Source organism: Conger conger, chromosome 14, assembly GCF_963514075.1.
Source record: "Conger conger chromosome 14, fConCon1.1, whole genome shotgun sequence".
Lineage (NCBI taxonomy): Eukaryota > Metazoa > Chordata > Actinopteri > Anguilliformes > Congridae > Conger > Conger conger.
Window position 1 is genome coordinate 32,057,518 of NC_083773.1, and position 20,476 is coordinate 32,077,993.

The 20,476-nt window shown below is 41.5% G+C and overlaps 1 protein-coding gene across 1 annotated transcript; it reads right to left on the reverse strand.

Annotated features, from left to right (window-relative positions):
* Positions 1-249: 249 nt before the first annotated feature.
* Positions 250-3,779, reverse strand: si:ch211-222l21.1 (prothymosin alpha). The gene is made up of 5 exons (XM_061220132.1): positions 3,555-3,779; positions 2,054-2,140; positions 1,467-1,530; positions 1,250-1,341; positions 250-1,144 (listed from the first exon to the last, which is right to left on the reverse strand). The coding sequence occupies exons 1-5, from the start codon at positions 3,600-3,602 to the stop codon at positions 1,076-1,078; spliced, it is 360 nt and encodes a 119-aa protein (XP_061076116.1). The 5' UTR covers positions 3,603-3,779; the 3' UTR covers positions 250-1,075.
* Between the last annotated feature and the right edge of the window lie 16,697 nt (positions 3,780-20,476).

A 20,476-nucleotide genomic window follows, 5' to 3' on the forward strand; every position in this document is an offset into this window, starting at 1 on the left:
AGAGGGCAGACTGGCACAGGAACTTGTCCCTGCCACTGAATAAACTGCTCTAAAGGACTTGAACCAAATCAAATTTCCTTGCAGTACAATTTCTGCTCCAGCCATCTTATGTGTGATGTAGATTAATTAACCTTTCTGTTCCAGGTTAACTGGAATTGGAACGGATTCATAGTTCTGAATCTTGTAAACACTTTTACATGTCTGCACTAAACAGTTATTGATTGAAAGGAAAGACTCCAAACACTCAAATAAAAAGACTGATTTATTTATAATCCAGAACCAGAATATACAAAGCAGTGGTCAGAGCAACAACAAAACAAAACAAAAATAAACTGTAAAAAAATAACTGCTCAGAAATGTAAGAAGGACAGCAGGGCAGGGTGTTGGACGGTGGGGTACTGCTGTGAGGGGCATTTAACAACCTAAAGCTGGTCACCCTGACCAAAAACCAAACCAAATCTGTACACAGAATATGCAATGTAAATCTTTATGAAGTTCAAAAAGAACACCCAAAAACCTTAAGATTTAAAAGGGGATAATAACCATAGCAGGTCCGATCATCAGGAAAGCCAATGGTTTTTATCATCCCTGAACAATAAAAAGGACCATTAATGCACACTGTTGCCATTTGCTCATTTAACTACTAACAGAAAAAGATAAGGCTGAGGAATTATCCCCACAATAAAAACTTATTTTTTGGTCTTGAGTGAAATTGAGGTCACTGTTATAGTGTATAAACATTAGAGGGAGGATACGGATGTTAAGAGAGGGTGGCAGCAGGTCAGGTAAAGTATAAAATGTGCTCAACAACAGTTACTTATATTTTTTTTAAAGAAAAAGCATGGTGTGTTTTTTTTTTTGAGTGGGCCCCATTTGCAGCAGTAATAAGAACTGGTCATGCAGAGGACCAATAAATAACATTTTACAAAAAAAGGGCCGTGGTGTTACAGAACTCCAGTGCAAATACGATATCTGAGGAGGGGGGAGGGGGCGGAAACTTCTGAAAATGTACACATGAAAGCACAGCCTTTACTTTATCAGATAAGGCGAAGACAAAGATGATGGGGCTGAAGTTCTAGGCTTTCACTTCAGCTTCTGTGGAATCGCCGTTCTCTGTCTTCTGCTTTTTTGTTTCGGCTTTTTCCTGAGGCAAAAATGCAAGTGTAAGACGGTGATACACACAGCCAGAAAGCTCAAGTAGAATGCGTGTAGAAGATATTTAGAACGGCGAAAGGGCGATAGGACCCACCTCATCCTCAGCTGGACGTTTCACAGATTGCCCTTCTGCCTCCTCTGCTCCATCTTCCTCTCCACCCTCACCTTCCTCTCCCTCTCCCTCTCCTAAAAGCAAACAGACCACATGACTTCCTGAGCGAGAGGCGCTGCAAAAGCCAGACACGGGTCCTTAGAGGTCACGACCTCGCTGAGGTCACAGCCCTTAAAGGTCAGAGGTTGCGGTGTCTCACCATCCTCGTCTTCATCCTCCTCATCCTCAGGGGTTTCCACTTTGTGGTCTGCACCATTTGTCTTCTGTGGATAAACAAAACTTTTTAAAATACCACCCAGAGGTCTGGCAAAAATCAAATGTACTATGTCACACCTTGTGTTATATTAGAATTATGGCCCATATCCATGCAACCCATTTTGTTCTTTATTCTAAAATAACGAATTTGAGTTTCACATTTGCGTTTTTCACACAACGGTCCATTACAAATTCTGTGCTTTACGTGAACTCACATTTTGCCAGCATAACATCAGATTTGATTGTCATATAAAAATCAACTAAAGTTTTTGGTTTGACCAGTGTTTGTATTGTAGTAATATTTAAAAAGTGTAAAATAAGAAGAATAAACTCATTTCACATTATCCTTCAATCAGCCAGGCTGTTAAGTTCTCTCAACTGTGTGTTTTCATCGACACGCATCTGTGCCATCTCAGGACTCACACAAAGAGCTCAAGGGAGGAAGCGGGGGAGGGGTCAGCTCAACACCTGCGCACCGCGAGTGCACAAGACAAAGGCCTGGGGCCCACGAGGGAGCGCGGCCACACTCACTGTGCCATTGGCAGGTGCGTCTCCACTGCCGTTCTCCTGCTCCACCTTCTCTGCCTCTTCTGTGACTTCTTTCTTCTCCTTCAGATCCTTAAAAAGAAAAAAAAACATCAGTGTTGGCTTCAACGCTGACGACTCATCAAAAGGGGCAGTTACAACACGAAACTAGTGCAGCGAGTTTGGAAACACTCAGCGATGTCTTTCCACCACCCACTCTTTCCACACGAAGGCTGTTCTAAATACACAAAACCTCATTCACGGCGAGGGAGAAAGCGTGTCTTTAAAAACTTGACTGCCTATCCCATTGCAGTAGGAGGACTAGCCAACTACGTATGAGGAGCTTTGCACTCCCGCCCCCTCACCAACCGCCAACTAACTGACGTTAGCTCAACCACTGCGTTGAAAATAATTAAAACGGCGCAGTTAACAAACAGCAAGCTTGGGTTTAGGGGTGGGAGAAAACTGTTCCAGCCTAAACTAATTCATGTGTCCTCTCAGCTGGTTTCAAATATTATCTGTCCGCTTTATGTTGCTGGAAAATCCTCTTATACTATCAAAAAAAACTTGGCTTTGCGATTTAAAGGACAGCAAAACGACTAGCAACATTGTGTGAACATACTATAATAAAAAAGCCGTGGTGCCGACTTTTGCAATGATTAGGTACCGGAAAATAGAGCGAGCGCGCCTCTAGCCCGAGAAACTCCCGTGCTCTACTCGCAGACAAAAGAATCCGGAGAAACGCTCTGTATCGGGCGCGCGCGCCCCCTCGCACTGAGGGAATAGACGCGCGTGCTTCCCGCCGTTTCACCGTACGTCCTCCACCGGTTGTAAGTTTTCGATGACTTGTTCGGTGCACCGACGAAGTCCACAAACGGAACGCGAAATACAACATTCACCACAGAACAGGAAATTCCCGTCCTGAACATATCGATTTACGGTGAATTTGCAAATGCAGCTTCCGCTTGCTAGTCACAGTTTAGTAACTAACACACAAAAACGCGATAATGGCCACGTTCTGGCACAATATAGTTTATTAAGTGAAAGTAGTAATTTAACTTAAGACATTTGCTGGTTAAGCCGCCACAAGCATCTCTCCACTTTTTCTAACGTCATTTCAGATAAACGAGCACAGGAACTGGTCGCAATATTCAAGATATAACCCAGTCTGGGTCATACAAGTTCATGTTACCCAGCTAGCAAACTGGTACCGTCAGCTACCTAGCTAGCTAAAAACAATAAATTACGTTCAATTACTAGTTTTCAACTTAGCTGAAGTTCCCAGATAATTAACCGTGCCTAAGGATTTAGGACACATTATTAACATTACAGTAACGTTAGGTAACTTACCTCCAGTATGTACATACCTCGTCAATAGAAACGCATATATTAAATAAAATAGGCTAGCTATGTCTTCAAATAATTGTCCGGCTAACAGCGAATTTATTAACGTTATAAACCTAGGTTGCTTGATACATCAATATAAACTGAATTCAGTTCACCTTACCTTAGGTGTAACCTCAGCGGTGGTCGTGTCAACTGCGGTATCCGCCATAGTAAGTTCGATAATGAGGCAAAAATGGAAGATGACAAAAAGTTTACTGTATTTGAAACCCCTTTGTTTGATGGAGTTACCGGTTTCAGAGAGTGAAGAGGAGTGAAACAAATTGGTTTCAAGCTAAGAGTTGAATGCAGTCAACTTGAGAGAGCATGTCGAAGCAACATGCAATTGGGCAAGGACAAGAACTAAACACGATTTAAACAATTCTATTGGTTAGACGCTTGCCAATCGTGTTAAGTAAATCCCGCCTCCGAGCTCCTCCCCAAAAGCGGAAGACTAGCTTTCTAATTGGCCGCGTACCGTTTCATTCGAAGTGAAAATAAGTTTGTCATTCATCACTTGTCATTATATTTGAAACCGTCGCAAATCTTCAGAAACAATGTCTTTATTGCGAAATTAAGCCCTCTTGGCCGTTAATCTTATCACTCAATCCAAGATTTCGAATGTTTTTCAAGCAACACTTTTGTCTTTAAATTTTTGAAGACAAGCATTTTTTTAAATAAAGCAAGTAGCTAGCCTACCACTGTTGAAAATATGTGAAAACGTAAGGGAAGTAAGGGAAAGGGATACTATGTTAAACCTAGGCTGCTGACCAGCTGTCAACAAAGAACATTAATTGCTGGTTTTAACAATAGTTGGTTCAAGTTTTTTGAATAGTAGGTACTAGGATGCATGCAGGAAACTACGAATGATTACGAATGGACACTTGTCTCTTTGAATTTGACTTTTACTTAATCCATAGTATTCGCGTTACTGGAAAAATATACATTCTTTGTGTACTATGAACATGCACTCCCCCGCCAACCCAAATAACAGGGGTGTCAAATTACAGTTTACGGCGACTGTTCTGCCAACCATTTATCTCACCACGCCTCCTTGGCATCGTTTAACCTGGAGCACGTGACATAAAAAGTTTGAGGTATTTGAAAATCAATGGAAAGTAGCGCTCTAATTCCACTGCTGGAAACGGCACACACACACACACACACACACACACACACACACACACACACACACACACACACACACACACACACACAATGATTAATTACACTTAGCAGGGCTTACTGTTCTCCAGAGCGACTTATAGGCAGAGCATTCGTGTTTCAATTACAGTTGAGATAAGAAGGTGTATTGTGTAAAATTCACTTTTCTGTTGAAGCTTTGTTCAGTAACTGTATATCCCATAAATGAAAATACCTTAGTTAGGAATTGTAAATATACGTAGACCTATGTCCAACCCCAGAGACTTGGATGAGTTTTTCCTGACATCAGACTTAAGGGACAATATGTGGAGGTTCTGAATGTTTATCAAGTTTTTGATCCAAGACCCCAGAGTTGACCATGGGGTGTATTGTTGTACAAAAGAGAAAGGAAGAGTGAGCATGAGGAGGTAGAGTTTTGGCTAGTCTACAAGAACACGTATCATGCAGCCATAAAGTTGATGAAGCTGCACTTACAGTGTAGAGATCTCACCAAAACCATTCTCATGGAAAGGAGGTGCAGGAGGAGCCAGCAGCAGCATTTCATTAGGGTGGGGGAAAGCCTACCACTGAAAACCCTGTCTCAAACCAAGGCTGTAGGAAGAATGGCCAACTGTCTGCCTTTGTCTTTTTTCTCTGTGTAGCCACCAGTGGATGGGAGTATGCAGCCGTATGAGGTCAATGTCCATGTCAATTTGTTGTAGCCAAAGCGGAAGCTATTCCCAACGGTGTGTAACACATTTACAACCAAATAAAACTCACTCCCAGCCATATGAATATAATCGTATTACTGTAAATTAGCTGTGTAATTATAATGTGCATTTTTAATAAATCACATTGCATTATATACAAAAGCTCATTTTGTTCAATTGTGATCAGTTACTATAAGTGACTGATTTAAAGTTTTATTTGTTAGAAAGTATTGACAAGTTGTGTGACAAGCTAAATCGATAATTAATAGAAATAATTAGTGTTGTTGTCATGCACATTTGTGTGCCTCCATGCACAGTTAATGTGATGAAATCATCTCTATTTTTGGTAGAAGGGTTGTGTAGGTTGAACTGTACAGATGTGTTTCAACAGTTGCCAAATTGACCTGGACTACATCTCCTGTAGACACACTGTTCAAAAACAAGACTGCTTATTTGAAGAAGTCCAACCAATGATTTTGTGGAGTATATCCACAAGAGACCAAATTAAATTTAGAATATTAGACATATAATAACTGTGCATTAGTAATAATAAACCGGTCTGGAATTATAAGATTCATCAACTTTTATTTTGGCATCCATTAGCGAAAAACAAGAGGTTATTCTGATTAATATGAGGGGATACATGTCTGTGTAATTATTACGTTTTTGTGATTATGGCTACTGTCAGTGGTGTCATGTGAGTGCCTCTTAAGCCGCGTGCCTCCTGTGTGTGTGTGTGTGTGTGCGTGGCTGGGTGCCTGCTGGCACACACTGAGAGGGGGCTCTGGGGTCTTTGTTTACGGCCACTGTTTCATTAGCATGTTTGTGGGAGTCATTGTGTTGCAGATGGAGAGCGAACAGGCAGCTGTTCCATTCAGGACAATGCAGGCCGGCCCTCTGCAATTTTTAATCTCTTCATCCCCCACATATGCCCCCAACCCCTCCCCAAAACATAAAAAAACCATAAGGCTCAAGGCCCAAGATTTAGCCTTCCCTGTTTTAACCTTTAGCATAACTGTTTTGTTTGCTCTCACTTTCTATGATAAAATTATTATTTTCTCACCTTTTTGTCATAGTTTTATTTCATACACTAGAAGAGAGAGCACCCAGCACTGTATTAAGCCTGATCTTGAAGTCTACAATGTTGCAGATATCTGCAATTTTTGGATGGGAGGGTTTTGTCTCATTTTGCCAGGAGAGAAAACTACACGTTGGCCGAAATGGGAAGCGTGAAAAAACACAGTGAGTTACAGTCACCACCACAACAACTGATAGCTGACTTCCAGAAGGAGAGATTGAACTTTTTATCAGAAATAAAATTAATATTTTACATCCAACCAATATATTTGAATATTGCAGTTCACAAAGTCCACCTCTCTGCGTTACATGCACAATTCCAGTAGGGGGCAGTGTATTTTCACTCACACCTCAATGAAGGTGTTGGGATATGACTGCATTTTGTTCTGCGTTCTTGTTGGATCTGATCTGCCTTCTAATTCTTCATGTTCTTTCTCATCAAGCCCTCTCAGCGCTTGCAGATGGCGTGTGCTCCTGTCACAGTCTGTGCAATACTGCACTCATTGTTTCAGCAGTTCAAATGCAAGCCAGGATGGAACTGAAGACCAGAACTGGATCTATAGCCAAGGGAGCGGACTATTGTCAATGTCAATATATAGCCCTAGCTGGCCACCCCCTTTTACCTGCAGAGTTTGAAACCACAAGAATGAAAAATTAAAATATGGTCAGCTTGAGTAGTATAATCTTAATGGAGCCACTTTATTTTTGGCACTATAATGGAAACATGTAAGCATTAACCATTACTTTTCAAATTATTGAAAACTTGATCTGCAGCACATCATCACCTTCTCACAGGTCTTTCACTGTTAATCTGACAGACAGAAGATTGCTTCATTTGCAAGTAGTATTGAAGTATAGAAAAAAGGAATAAATGAGTGGAGATGGAAAGGGTTTGCTGTTTTGCTTATCTAACAGGAACTATGGAGCAACTGTCCCTGTAATAAAGTATGCTTTCTGGCAAAGATGGAGAGTCTTTTACCACATTCACTTCTGAAGGATAGTTGGACATTTTCTGATAATTAGATATGTTTTCCTTCATATACAGCTAGTTTACATTGTCTTGTCTTGTTGTCTTGTCCTTGAACATCTCACTGTGTTTTCCAGAAAATATGAATTTGAATGAGCTACTATAGGAGGAAATATATACGGTATGCCTTCTCAATGCATGTTTTGACAGAATTATCACACCCTTTACGTTCAAACATATATATTAAAAAAGGTCTGGACCACATTGACTCAACTCAGCTCCTTTAACCATAGCCAATACACTGTGAAGAGGCACTGTACGATTTTTGTAACTGTACCCCAAAACTATTGTGGGAAATACCATTCTCTCTGTGTAATACAGTAGTCAATGATGTAGTGCCCCTACATCAGGCTGCTAGCCACAGTCAGCACTGGCATTGGCACGAGAGTGTTTATTTTGCTCTCAAACATTCTCAAGAGCAAGTACACAAGAGAAACAAATTTGTATCAGAGCGTCTTGTACAAAGGGGCAAAAATGGCATTAATTTTAGGAGTTGGGAGGTATAGCTGGTTGGCTGGTTGGTATAGATGGTTGACGGGGCGACATGGCTCAGGCAGTAAGAGCAGTCGTCTGGCAGTCGGAGGGTTGCCGGTTCGATCCCCCGCCCGGGCTGTGTCAAAGTGTCCCTGAGCAAGACACCTAACCCCCAAATGCTCCTGACGAGCTGGTCGGTGCCTTGCATGGCAGTCAATCACCGTCGGTGTGTGAGTGTGTGAGTGTGTGTATGAATGGGTGAATGAGAAGCATCAATTGTACAGCGCTTTGGATAAAGGCGCTATATAAATGCCAACCATGTGTCAGGTCCTTTAGGGAGGATGGTGGGGACTAAGGCCTGAAGCCAAGATCATCACAGAGACTATAATAAATCCAGTGCTAAACCAAACACACTGTTACGGCACGTGCAACATCAATACAAAAGACATTTGTGCCAAGATTGAACACATTTCTCAAGTACCACGAACCAACACTGCAAATGTCCTCAGTCTTGGCAAGGAACTTTCATCTTTTGTTGTGAGAAAAAAATTACAACTTCCCTCCATTATTGTGATGAAGAAAAGATAAGCCATCTTAAAGACCAGAACACACAATCGCTGGTATAAGTCACAAAGAAGAGGGGGTACATAACCACACACAGCGTCAAAGAAGCATTTTAATAAAATCTCAAACTGGAGCTGAGAGGTATGTTACAGCCTGCATGGAGGGATTGCAGTCTGTACAGGAGAGCAGGGTGATGACAGATAATCTTCAAGACAAATGAAAATTTTTTGTTGAAGTGGTCGAATGTTCTGTACCACAGGAAAGCGGCTGCGCAGTGTATGTTTTTAAACTTGCGCACATCTGTCTCTGCAAAATGAGGACCATCTGGGGCAGAGAGAAGGAAGAGCAAGCGCACACAGACGTGTTCCTCTGTAATCTAAGGCTCACAGACTGCAGCTCCAGACTGGTGGCCTGCAGATAAAGACTGCCGGCCCAAGTATTACTCACTCCTCGCTGCTGGAAAATGAGTGCTGGTGGAGGGGAGAGAGCCCTTTATGAAGTCATTTCCCGTGTTTCTTTTCTGGTGCGCCTGCCACCTTCATTGGTTTCCATGACGACTGGAACTCTTCCAAAAATTGCCTGCTGGTCTTTAGCAGATTCCTCAAAGGGAGGAAAAAGGGGGGGGGGGGGCATTGGGGTGGGGGTGGAGCTTTTGGACTGGGGGTTTTGTGGGGAACGTAGTCAAGGGAGAGGGAAATGATGGTGGGCGGGAACAGAAGTGTTCAGTTGCTGTATTCTGTTTGACATGCTAGCATGAGGATAACAAACATATCCTTTATGTGCCTACATGTGTAAATGATTACAATGTTTTCATGTTGTTTCATGAATATGATCATTTGTTTCATATGCACTAGCTGTCCTTTCTGAAATTGTTGGAGTAGAAATCTGTAGTGCTGCTGCAACCACCGCCCTCACCACTACTCCTACCACAACTACTACTACCATTACTGTCACCGCCACCAAAATGTAAATGAGTTTTATTATTGGTATTACTACAATTGTAATCACCATCATAATAAACATATCATAGTACTATTTGTATAGACATTTTAGATTTTTATTCTCTGTAGCAGGTATGTCCAATCTTATTCAAAAAAGGTTGGTGTGGGTGCAGCTTTTGTTTTAGCTCAGCACTGTGATACTTGATTCAACATACATGATTGCCTGTTGGTGGATAGACATTCTGTGGAAGAAAATCAGCAAACAACTGTGAGGTTGGGTGAATCTAATCACACGAGTTGTGGAGAAATTGGTAGTTAAAACGGGATTGGACGGGATTGGAGCCTGTAAGCTTTAAATGTGTTCAGAACCTTTGATCGTTCATGCATAGTGTGCTCAGTCTCTGCTCTCCCTTTGATCTCATTGTTCTGCTTCTGGTTCCTTCTGCTGATTCACCTGCAGGCTAGGCCCACCTCCTCTCCTCTGCAAGTGTTTGCGAGTCATGCAGTACTCAGTGCTATAGAAATGCAATGGATGTCTTCCATTGTACTCACCTCTCACTTCTTCTAACAGCAGAAATCTAGCCGAATTGTCATGAAACAGGCATTTTTTTTACATTGCGATAACTAGCGTTAACGACACAATTATTATTCTGAATGTTGCTCTACATATTTCCATGCCGTCATGTCGGGGCCCAGCAGACCAGTTGGTGACCAAAGAAAGGGGAAATATTCCATAGCTACCTGAAAAAAGTGGACAAAAGAGTGCAACCTGACCCAAGGAAAGTCAGTATGGCATGGGTGGGGTGGAGTGGGGGGTTTCTAAAGGTCAGAGCTCAGGATTAGGAGGGCCCCTCGTCAGTGTAATTGGAAGAATCAGTGGGGAGCGTTCTCCAGGTCAACTCAGCTCTTTTGTTAGGAACAGCGGTATTCCAAATGCCGTGAATGGATTTCCCATGGAGCTGTGCTGGGTCTACCAAAGAGTCACAGAGACGGAAAAGCGGGTTTCTGGATGAGGCGAAATGACTGTGTTAATGCAGCATGCTGTGGGGAACACAGGAAATGATGGCTGCAGTCAGGCCTGTGAGTGTCTACTGCTTTCCCAGAATCCCGTTCTCTGGAATGACTGCAGACAAGACTGTAAAGCTGCAGCACTGATGTGCAGTGAATTAAGAAGGTTCATATGTTTTATTTTACAAATTCTAACTGTTGAAAGTCGTACAGTGAAATCAGAATGTGCTTCTTCAAACTTTCATTGGCCCCATTGGTGTGAAGATGATACTGGGGAAGACTAAAAAATAAAAGCACTCTGTACAAATGGTACAAATCATTTTAGTTTTCCATTCTTAATCATAATTTACTTTAATACTTTACAAGTCTGAAAGGACACATTTTCTCAACACACCTACAGTGGCTTCAGAGAGTATTCAGAACCCTTCAGTTTTTGCACACTTTAATTTAAAATGTATAACATTGACATTTTTGCCCATCAATCGACCAGGAGTGCAGAGCTTGTGAAGACTCAACGCTGTAATTGTGCCAAAGGGGCTTCTATAAAGTACTTAATTAAGGGTCTGAAATGAAAGATTTCAGTTTTTGATTTTTAATAAATTTGCACTTTCAAAAATCATAATTTCACTTTGTCATTACTGGTTATCGAGTGTAGATTGATGGGCAAAAACAGATATTTTATCCATTAAATCTACAACACAATAAAGTGAGCAAAGGGGGGGGGGGTGTGAAGGGGTCAGAATACTTTCTGAAGCCACTGTATGTAGAGCCCAGCTAGATGAATAAAGTGCTGTATCTTGGTGCGACAGCTGAAATAACTGTCATACATTTTATGCAGGACAAGAGTAATAAAGATTCTGGCAGGTTACAGTAGTCCTGCAATATTTTACATGCAGACAAATGACTAAAGGAGATTAATAAACGGATTACTTATTAAGGACATGGTGGATGATAAGTTTCAAGCCAACACAGCGCAGCTGAGACAGAGAGATAAAGAGGCGGGGGAAGAACAGAGTCTAAAGTCCACAGAGACACAGAGAGAGAGTCTATAGTATCTGTAACCTGAGACTTCTACAGCTTGCTATTTTTGGTGTGATTTCCTGAAGGGGGATAGAGAGAGAGAGAGAGAGAGAGAGAGAGAGAGAGAGCAGTACAGTTGCACACACCACTTTTCTCGACTACCTACATGACCCCACCTCCCCTCTCTTCAGTGGAAATTTCCAGGAATTCAGGGCCATGGCGGTGCTTGGCACACCACCCATCATTACACACCTTCCTCCTAACCTGTTCTTGCAGTGGGTCTTCTCATTGGCTCTGTGGCTACATGATCTCACCCAATGGTCAAGTCACACTTCTCTCCCATAGTCTCTCATTGCAGAAAGGAAGTTTGAATTTACAAGGGGCTCCAGAATTGTTGGCGCCCTTGATAAATATCCACAAAATACTTTATTGACAATTTCATTGTCAATTAATTTAATTTACAATAATTGTTAGGGGTGCCAATCATTTTTGACACCGATGGCTTTCAGAAGAAATTAGATTACTTAATATAAAACATTGAAATATGGGAGGAGATAAAAGTATAATGTTTTCCCATATGTTTGAACATAAAATATATTTGCTCAATGAAACCTGCATGGATGTGCATAGATCCATATGTTGTTGGACAGGGTGATATCACCCCCACATTATTACACCTCCACTCATTATTAGTTATCATCAAAGCCAAATATTGAGAACTTTCTGGACTGCCTGTGTATTGGGTCAGAATCATATTTTAGTGTAATAGTAAACATAATCTATACAGGTCCCAGTTGGTCCTGTCCTTACATCGGCAGGAAAATTAGTTCCAATTAATCTCTACATGTTTCCCCATAGTCCTGAAATTGACAGAGGATGGGCCTATGGATAAAATTTGGCATTCCAGATTCCAGAAAGTAAATACCTGTATATTTGGCTCTATAAAAGCTAGGTGATAATCAAAGATTTGGACTCAAATATACCTTTTTTCTGACTTACCCAACTTAGACGATGTTTGATTTCATTTTCGTGTATTCACTGGCTCAGTTTCCATGTTAGCATAAAATCTGTTAGCTTAGCATAAAAACATAAATCCAATAGGAGACAGTAGCCTACCTCCTTCAAAGTTCAGAAATACACTTTATAGCAAGTCCAAAGCTGTCATACTTACACAAGGTATCATATGTATATTAAATACACATGCAGGAAAAAAACAGAGCTACTACCTTCTTCACTGCACTCAACCAGCGGAAGACAGAAGGATACAAGTGTGTTCAGTTTGTTCCACTTCCTCAGATATAGTACGGTGACCCATATGGTCCATTTGTGTTAGGCACAATGCCCCAAAGTAGCAGTTTACATCCCCAAGTCTGGTTGTTGTAATCTACCAAAACCTTGTTGTTCACAATTCACTTTCTCTGTTTTCTTTGTGTGTGGGTCAACAGAGCTGTGCGGCGGACATCCAAAAAAAATAATTGAGGAATTACAGACTTACCATTGCAGGGAAAGCAATTTCCAAATAATCAATGGCAGCAATCTCTAAATAATCAATAAGTGTTTTCAGAACTGACTCCAATATCAGACCTGAGCCCTATCTATGGTTTTAATCTGTCTACCCCAGAGCACTGCCTATACAAGTTGCCCTCTCTGATGGTTATAGGAGAGGTTTCCCCCTGCTTCATCGGTCAATAGTGACCCCTCTGGTCAACTGGACACAAGCTGCCAGCCACCACAAGCTGCTTCAGTTCCGCAGTCATCCAGCATGTCAACTGCAGGAGCTCAGTGTGTTTGGGAGTGGGTGTTAGCATACATTCTTCCCCAGAATTGACTGATGATCTTGGAGCCAATGAGATGTGCCTACAGCTGGAACCAGCAATTCCAACTGGGGAGAGAATTTTTAGAATAAATAAATAAAACAGCAAAGAGGCAAGGAGAGATATTGAAGAAGCTGAGAAGGAGAGTGTGTCAGTGACTGGGTGCTCTGACCACCGTGACCTCTGGGGCACATTGTCGCACAGCAACAAAGGGCCATCTGCATGGCAACTCAGGCAGAACCGGGAAAGACGGAAGGAGGAGAGAAAGAGAGGAGAGAAAGAGAGCAGGATAATACATAAGGGAGAAAGAAAAAGGCAGGGAGGGAAAGTGGGAATGACAGTTGGAAAGAGAAAGCTTTGTATCCAGAACTTGACAAAAAGGCGCAGAGACGCACACGCGCCAGAGCATACATTTTTGTGTCAACGTCTTGCTTCTCTTGATCTCTCGTTCTGTCCTTCGCCCAGAGGAACACACGCACTCTGAATTTATATCCCTCAGCTGTGGGCCACTGCTGTAACAACAGTGGCGGTCAGTAGAATAGCACAGAACATTAATACTGCTAATGTAGTACTTAGTAGCTCTGAAAGGAGTGATAATAATTAAAGGAAAAGCCACAGGAAAGGATTGCAAGGTTGCCTAGCAACGGAAGCTCTCAATTTCAACCATCTGACAAGCCAAAGTTTGCATGGAACAATTCAATTGACAACTACAATTTGTCACATTGTGCTTCAGTGATGATTTTGGTCTGTGAGTTGATCGGCAGACAACCTGGAAGGGTAGGTAAAATTCTGCCAAGCAGGGTCATCACATAGGGAAAAACAGTTGTGACAATGCGAGTGTGATAGATTAATATGGATGGTGGCCCTCTTTATCTAGTGAAAATTGCTTGCCAGTGTGGAAAGCTGTGATGGTGAAACTGTTGTTACTGCCATCTAGTGGTACAACCAAGAAGCCATGTCCCTGGGTCCAAAAAGATGAATGAGGGTTTAGACCTTTTGAGCAAGACAAGCAATCTGGTGTATACAGGTTTAATAAAACAGGGTCAGGCCACACAGTGACATATTTACCAAGCATGAGTAAAATAAGTACTTGAAATCCGTAAAAAATATGAAATACGTTTGAGCCACAAGTACGATTCCTGCATTATGGGCAATTTCTAAAGAAAAACATTTATTTCATCAACACAATCTTTGGTTAGTGACAACTATCATTGTATTTCAGTCTGTATTTGACTCCAGTTTGGTATGAAAAATACATCTAAACTGGTCTCACAGGTAAACAGAGCTATTGAATCTGGATTGGTACCAATGCATGGGACAGATCGTAGTCTGCTGTTTTGTTTACCCTGATTGTACCCAGGAAGATGTTCAGGTACTGGGTTACAACAGAAGCTTTGCTCTGCTTGTCCTTTGACCCCCCAGCCCTGTAGAATTGCAGTGTTACTTTTCAAATGGCTAGAACCCCATTCACACTGCAGGAAGCCCCCTTTTGCCAGCTTTCTACACCTTTGGACACCCATGTCCGTGTTATGAAATGGGTCTACCTGCAGCCAAGCTGTCCACTATTTGCATTCCTGGAGAAACCTTTCAGACAACACCAGAGGTGATTCATCATGAATCAGCAGCTTGTGTTTCTCATGGGCAGTGTGCAGTTATGTGCATGGGCACAGAGCACTAACACTTTTTGTATTCCTTGGCTACCAATATTACCAATATTACTAATAACAGCATTAAACATTCTCTCTTTAGTTGGAGTTTTAATGCTCTTAATTCAGGTTCATACAGCCTGTTTCTCTGTGATGTACTGCAATCAGCCTCAGCATTTGTGCATTTACAACATCAACTCTCATTGATTTAACAAGTACAGTTAAATAATAATAATAAGTAGTAGTAGTTACTGATTCAACTATCGCTGATAAAGAAATCATTGAAATATATCAATAATATACAAATATAATCACTGTAAATATAATCACTGAGTTTTGGACAATGAAGGACACGCATGCCAACAAAAATGTGAATAGAGCTGCCATGTTTTTGGAGACTGAAAATATATTTTGTTTTGTTCCCAAAGGGATATTCCATAACCCTAATATGCCATAAGCTGACTTCTAGATGCTTTTTGAACAAGATTGAACAGATTTTATGTCTTTGTGGAAGACAGCATGTGACCTTTGAGTAAATGCTTACTCCAAATATGAGTTTCAGGAGGAAGAATTTCAGCCCGAGGAAATGTTTTCCTCCGTGACCCCATTTAGTTCAGCACTGTGCATGTGCTGACTTGTGGCGTACATGGTGCCACAGTAAATGCTTATCTGATGAAAAATAGTTTAAGCCTGAGGGTGTGTGTGTGTGTGTCTGTGTGTGTTTATATGTGTGTGTATGTATGTGTATGTGTGTGTGTGTCTGTGTGTGTGGATGCATGTGTGTATGTGTGTATGTGTGTGTGACGTATTCAGAGGAGAGCTGTATTCCTCCCTCTCTTCACCTGTTTGAAAGTAAACACAATTCTCTGATTGGTCAGACTAGGAATGAGGTTGCCTGGTGACGGGCCAACCTGCATGGGGAGGGTGAAGGGGGCTTTGGGTGGAGGCAAGGAAAACCCGAGCAGGAAAACACCCGGCACTGTGCCAAAACAAACAAGAAAATGTGAGGGGCAGAGAGGTTCGGAAGGAGAGACGTAGAGAAACAAGGGAAAATGAGAGGTAGAGCAAGGGATAGAGGTACAGAAAGAAGAGAAAGAGACTGATTTGAAAGTTGCAATAAAACACTCTCTTGCTTATAGGTACATACACTCAGTGAGCTCTTATTAGATACTTATTTGACATATTGTTTGCCTATCCACTTGAAGCATTGTGTGTTCAGAGATGCATGCCACAGTTGTAGTTGTAATGTGTGGTTATTTGCGTTACTGTCACCTTCGACCAGTCTGGCCCTTCTCCTTTGACCTCTCTCATAAACAACGCGTTTCTGCCTGCAGAACTGCTGCTCACTGGATACTTCTTGTTTTTTGCACCAGTCTCTGCAAACTCTAGAGACTTGTGCGTGAAAATCCCAGAAGATCAGTAGTTTCTGAGATACTCAATCTATCCTTCTGGCACCAACAATCATTCTATGGTCAAAGTCACTTAGATCACTTTTCTTCCCCATTCTGTCATTTGGTCTGAAAAACAGCTGAACCTCTTGATCATGTCTGCATGCTTTTATGCATTTAGTTGCAGTAATTGGCTGTATACATTTTTCTATTAACAAGCTGGTGTACAGGTCTACCTAATAAAATGATCACTGAGTGCATGTGTAAGCCACAGAACCTATTAGATCATTCAGTTAAAAATATTTTCTCACAACGGGCATCACATGTGTATGCATTATTGTATTAAATATGCTGGGTGTATAGTATTTGTTGCAGAAGACATTGGGTGTGCTGTGGGTTTCCTTTAACAAAACGGCATTTGCTGTTATATGTAGAGAAAGTGTGCTATTAAACCGCTATGCTAGCCAAACCGGATATTGACTGTAGGGAGCAGATAAGGCTGCAGGATGAGGAAGACAAAGACAGTGAACGAATGAACAAGATATTCTGTGACCCAGTGTGTGTGTGTGTGTGTGTGTATGTGTGTGATACTTCTTTGCATGTGCTTGTACTACATTGTGAGCTAAAATGGTGTGTTGAGGCCTAGACCAACTGAAAAGTTGTGTCCAGGGATTGTAAGATGGCTATTAAGCAGATGGTAATCAGAGTGAAAGAGACAAAGGAGAGGTTGATGTTGGTGGGACACCGAGGCATTTAGAGGTAGAATAAAGCTAAAAAAGAAAGGAAAAGAGGGAGGCAAAAGAAAGAAAAAACAGATGAAAGAGTGGAGGGAAGGGATGATGTTGAAATAAAAGGAAATGCAATGAGAAGAATGGCTGGCCAGCAGTGGGTGGAGCCTGCCAGAGGGGGGTGGGGCCAGCAACAGGCCGGCTGCTGAGTGGTGGAGGCAGTCTCAGTGGGCGACCTGCTGCCGTTGTCAGGCCAAGGAAATGAGATTCTGCTGTGATTAAAGGGAGGGTTTCTATGGTAACGGAGAGGGCTGCGCACAGAGAATAGGGCTGGGGGGAGCGAGTGAGGATCGAATTTCAAAGACCTGCCTACCCCCCTCCCCCCACTCTCTGTTCCCTTTTAGCTAATTCTGTCTTAATGTGTGTTCATAATTGCACAGTAGAAGCCCAAAGGTCCGAACCAAAGTCTGTAATAACACAAAGTGCTTACCCTTCAGCTCTTCACCCTCTTCTATTCTACACACACTTGTACTCATATACTCCCCGCATGCACACCCACATACACATATCTGTATGTATATGCATGTGGTCAGATGCACTCTTTCTCTTTCTAACACACACACACACAGCATATGAATCTTAGATTACTGTGAATGTATGAGCAATGAACAGTGTTAGCATTTTTCTGTTTACATATTAGTGTAGTAACTGTGTTTTTATTTTAGTTGTGGTAGCATATATCATTTTGTATCTTGTTAAGGCACAACAACGGCCCTGACCTAATTGCTAATTATAGTCTTAAGTGACAGTTTGGTGAGAGCCAAACAATTACCACAGCCCAGACCGTGACTTCCTTTCATTTCCCATTGTGAGAATGTGTTTATGTTTCCCTGCCGATTGTTTTTACTAGCTCTAAGTTTGCCCTGTATTACAATAAGGTTGTACATTTTGACATTCCAAATTTAGATTCACAAAAATCATCTCAACCATGAAAAGAATGGCTTCTAAATTTCCTACTGTGAACCAAGCGGAACCAAAGTGTGTTTTACAGTAATGAGTGGTTTGAGAAGATCTGAGATGTTAATGAGGCCCTGAGTGATGTTGGTGCAGAGGTCCTAAAGGCCAGAGTAGTAAGGTAACCTGAATTACTACTGCAGAGTAGCACAAATGACTATTGCAGAGCAGACTGGGTCAAATACATTCTTTTATTTTTTTTTGGATTCAAAGACTTTTTTGTACTTAAATTTGCCAATTGCAATTGAGCCAACCAAGAGGACCAGAAGACAACGTTTACACTTCTTGAGAATATATCATAGGTTCCAACACACCAGACAAGCTCAGTAAAGTGTAGAAAAGTATTTGAAGCCAAAACAATTACTTATTTGATCCAGGTCCACTGCAGAGTAGCTCAATTCCACCAGCCTTATATCGTTACAGCAACCCCAAACAGGTTGCTTCTGTTCACAGTGACACAGGGTGATAATGTACAGTCCCCTCCAAAAGTATTGGAAGAGCATACACGTATTGCTATACACGGAAGACAATTGAGTTTGAGTTTTTATCTCCTGGTATTTTTATCTAGATTTGTTAAAAAACTTAGAACATATCACCTTTTATATCAGAGCACCCAATTTTTAGATGAGCAGAAGTATTGGACTGACAGGTGTTTCTTGTTGCCCAGATGTGTCCTGTTAGATTGATTGGTTAAACTATAAATAGATATGAATGTCTACTCTTGGTTTTAGTCTTGGGTTTTGCCTGTGAGGACTATAAATTTAGAAAATGGGAAACCGATCAGAGCCATTGCACACGTATTGAGGATAGCTTGTACAACAACTTGGAATGTCCTGAAAAAGAAAGAAATTGCGGGCGTACTGAGAAACAGACATCAAACGGGTCGACCAAGGAAAACAACAGCAGTTGATGGCAGAAACATTGTGAGAGCTGTGAAGAAAAAACATCAGCCAGGGACATCACAAAAAATATTTCCACAGGGCAAGGAAGGTTTGAAGAAGACTTAGAGAGCAGCAATATAGACGCTATACCACAAGATGCAAACTACTCATCAGTAGTAAGAATCGGAAGGCGAGATTACACTTTCCAAAGAAGTACAGGGATGAGCCACAAACGTTCTGGAACAAAGTTTTATGGACTGATGAGACCAAGATTAACCTCTATAAAAATGATGGAAAGGCCAAAGTGTGGAGAAAGAAGGGATCTGCTCATGATCCAAACCATACAAGGTCATCTGTGAAGCACGGTGAAGGAAGTGCCATGGCTTGGGCTTGCATGGCTGCTTCTGGAGTGGGCTCACTAATCGTTATTGATTATGTAACTCATGATGGAAACAACAGGATGAATTCAGAAGTCTACAAAAACATTCTGTCTGCCAACTTAGAGAAATGTGTTCAAAACTAATTGGGAGGAACTTCGTCATGCAGCAAGACAATGGAAGGAACAACTGAAATAGGCTGCAGTGAAAGCCTGTAAAAGAATGCAAAAGTGTGGTGATGTCAATGGGTCGCACACTTAATGCAGTTATTGCCAGCAAGGGATATGCTACCAAATATTAAGTGTTCTTTACTTTCATTTACTTAAATACTCTCCGTTCCAATACATTTGCTCACCTAGAAATTGGATGGTCGGATCTGCTATGTTTTAAGTAGTTTAACACATTACACACACTAGGTGTAAATACCAGGAAATAAAATTTTAAACTCTTGTCTCGTGTTCATCTTTTTATCTAAACTCCAAATGTATTCAGTGTATTGCAAAAACAAAGGAATTGGACTTGCTGATCCAATACTTTTGGAGGGGACTGTATAAATAAGTCACACTAATGAGTCCTTAGTCTTGACTTGATCTCCCAAGGACTAGCAATGGGAGATCAATTTTTGATGGGCCCACAAACAAAACAATCGCCTTCTGTCATTCCTTGGGATGCTCCAGTGGCACATCCAGCTAAGGTGCTGAGTTTGGCAGCCGAGCCGATCACTTCAGCGTAAGTTCACAGCAGTGGATCGTTTGTCAGGGATGTAATAGGCCACATTCCTACAGGAAGGATAGTGACACCTACTGGCAATGTGGCACCTGTGTGAGAATAGGGCTGGCCACCAAGTGTTGGGTTGCCTAGTAACTAGTGACAACAAACATGTCTTTACTAGCATTGTAGGAGACTAGTGAAAGTCTTTTGGGATTCAGGAGGACATGGTAGGTGAAGAGTCCTATGACAATTGGGAATTGGTGTATCATAGAAGACTCTGCATGACTATTTTGGATCACTTTTTTCTAACAGTTTTAACCTAGAATATTTAATTAATCTGTTATCTGAGTTGAAATTAAAGATGTGAAACTGTAGAAAAGTATTGTCAAAACTGTTGCCCTTATATACCTTCTAGGTCAAATTACAATCAGCCATATTCAGGTAACACTACTCCTGGGGGTACAAGGCCTTAAACAGACTCATAAACCTATTGGAAAAAATGGAGGCAGTTTCATTTTCCTCT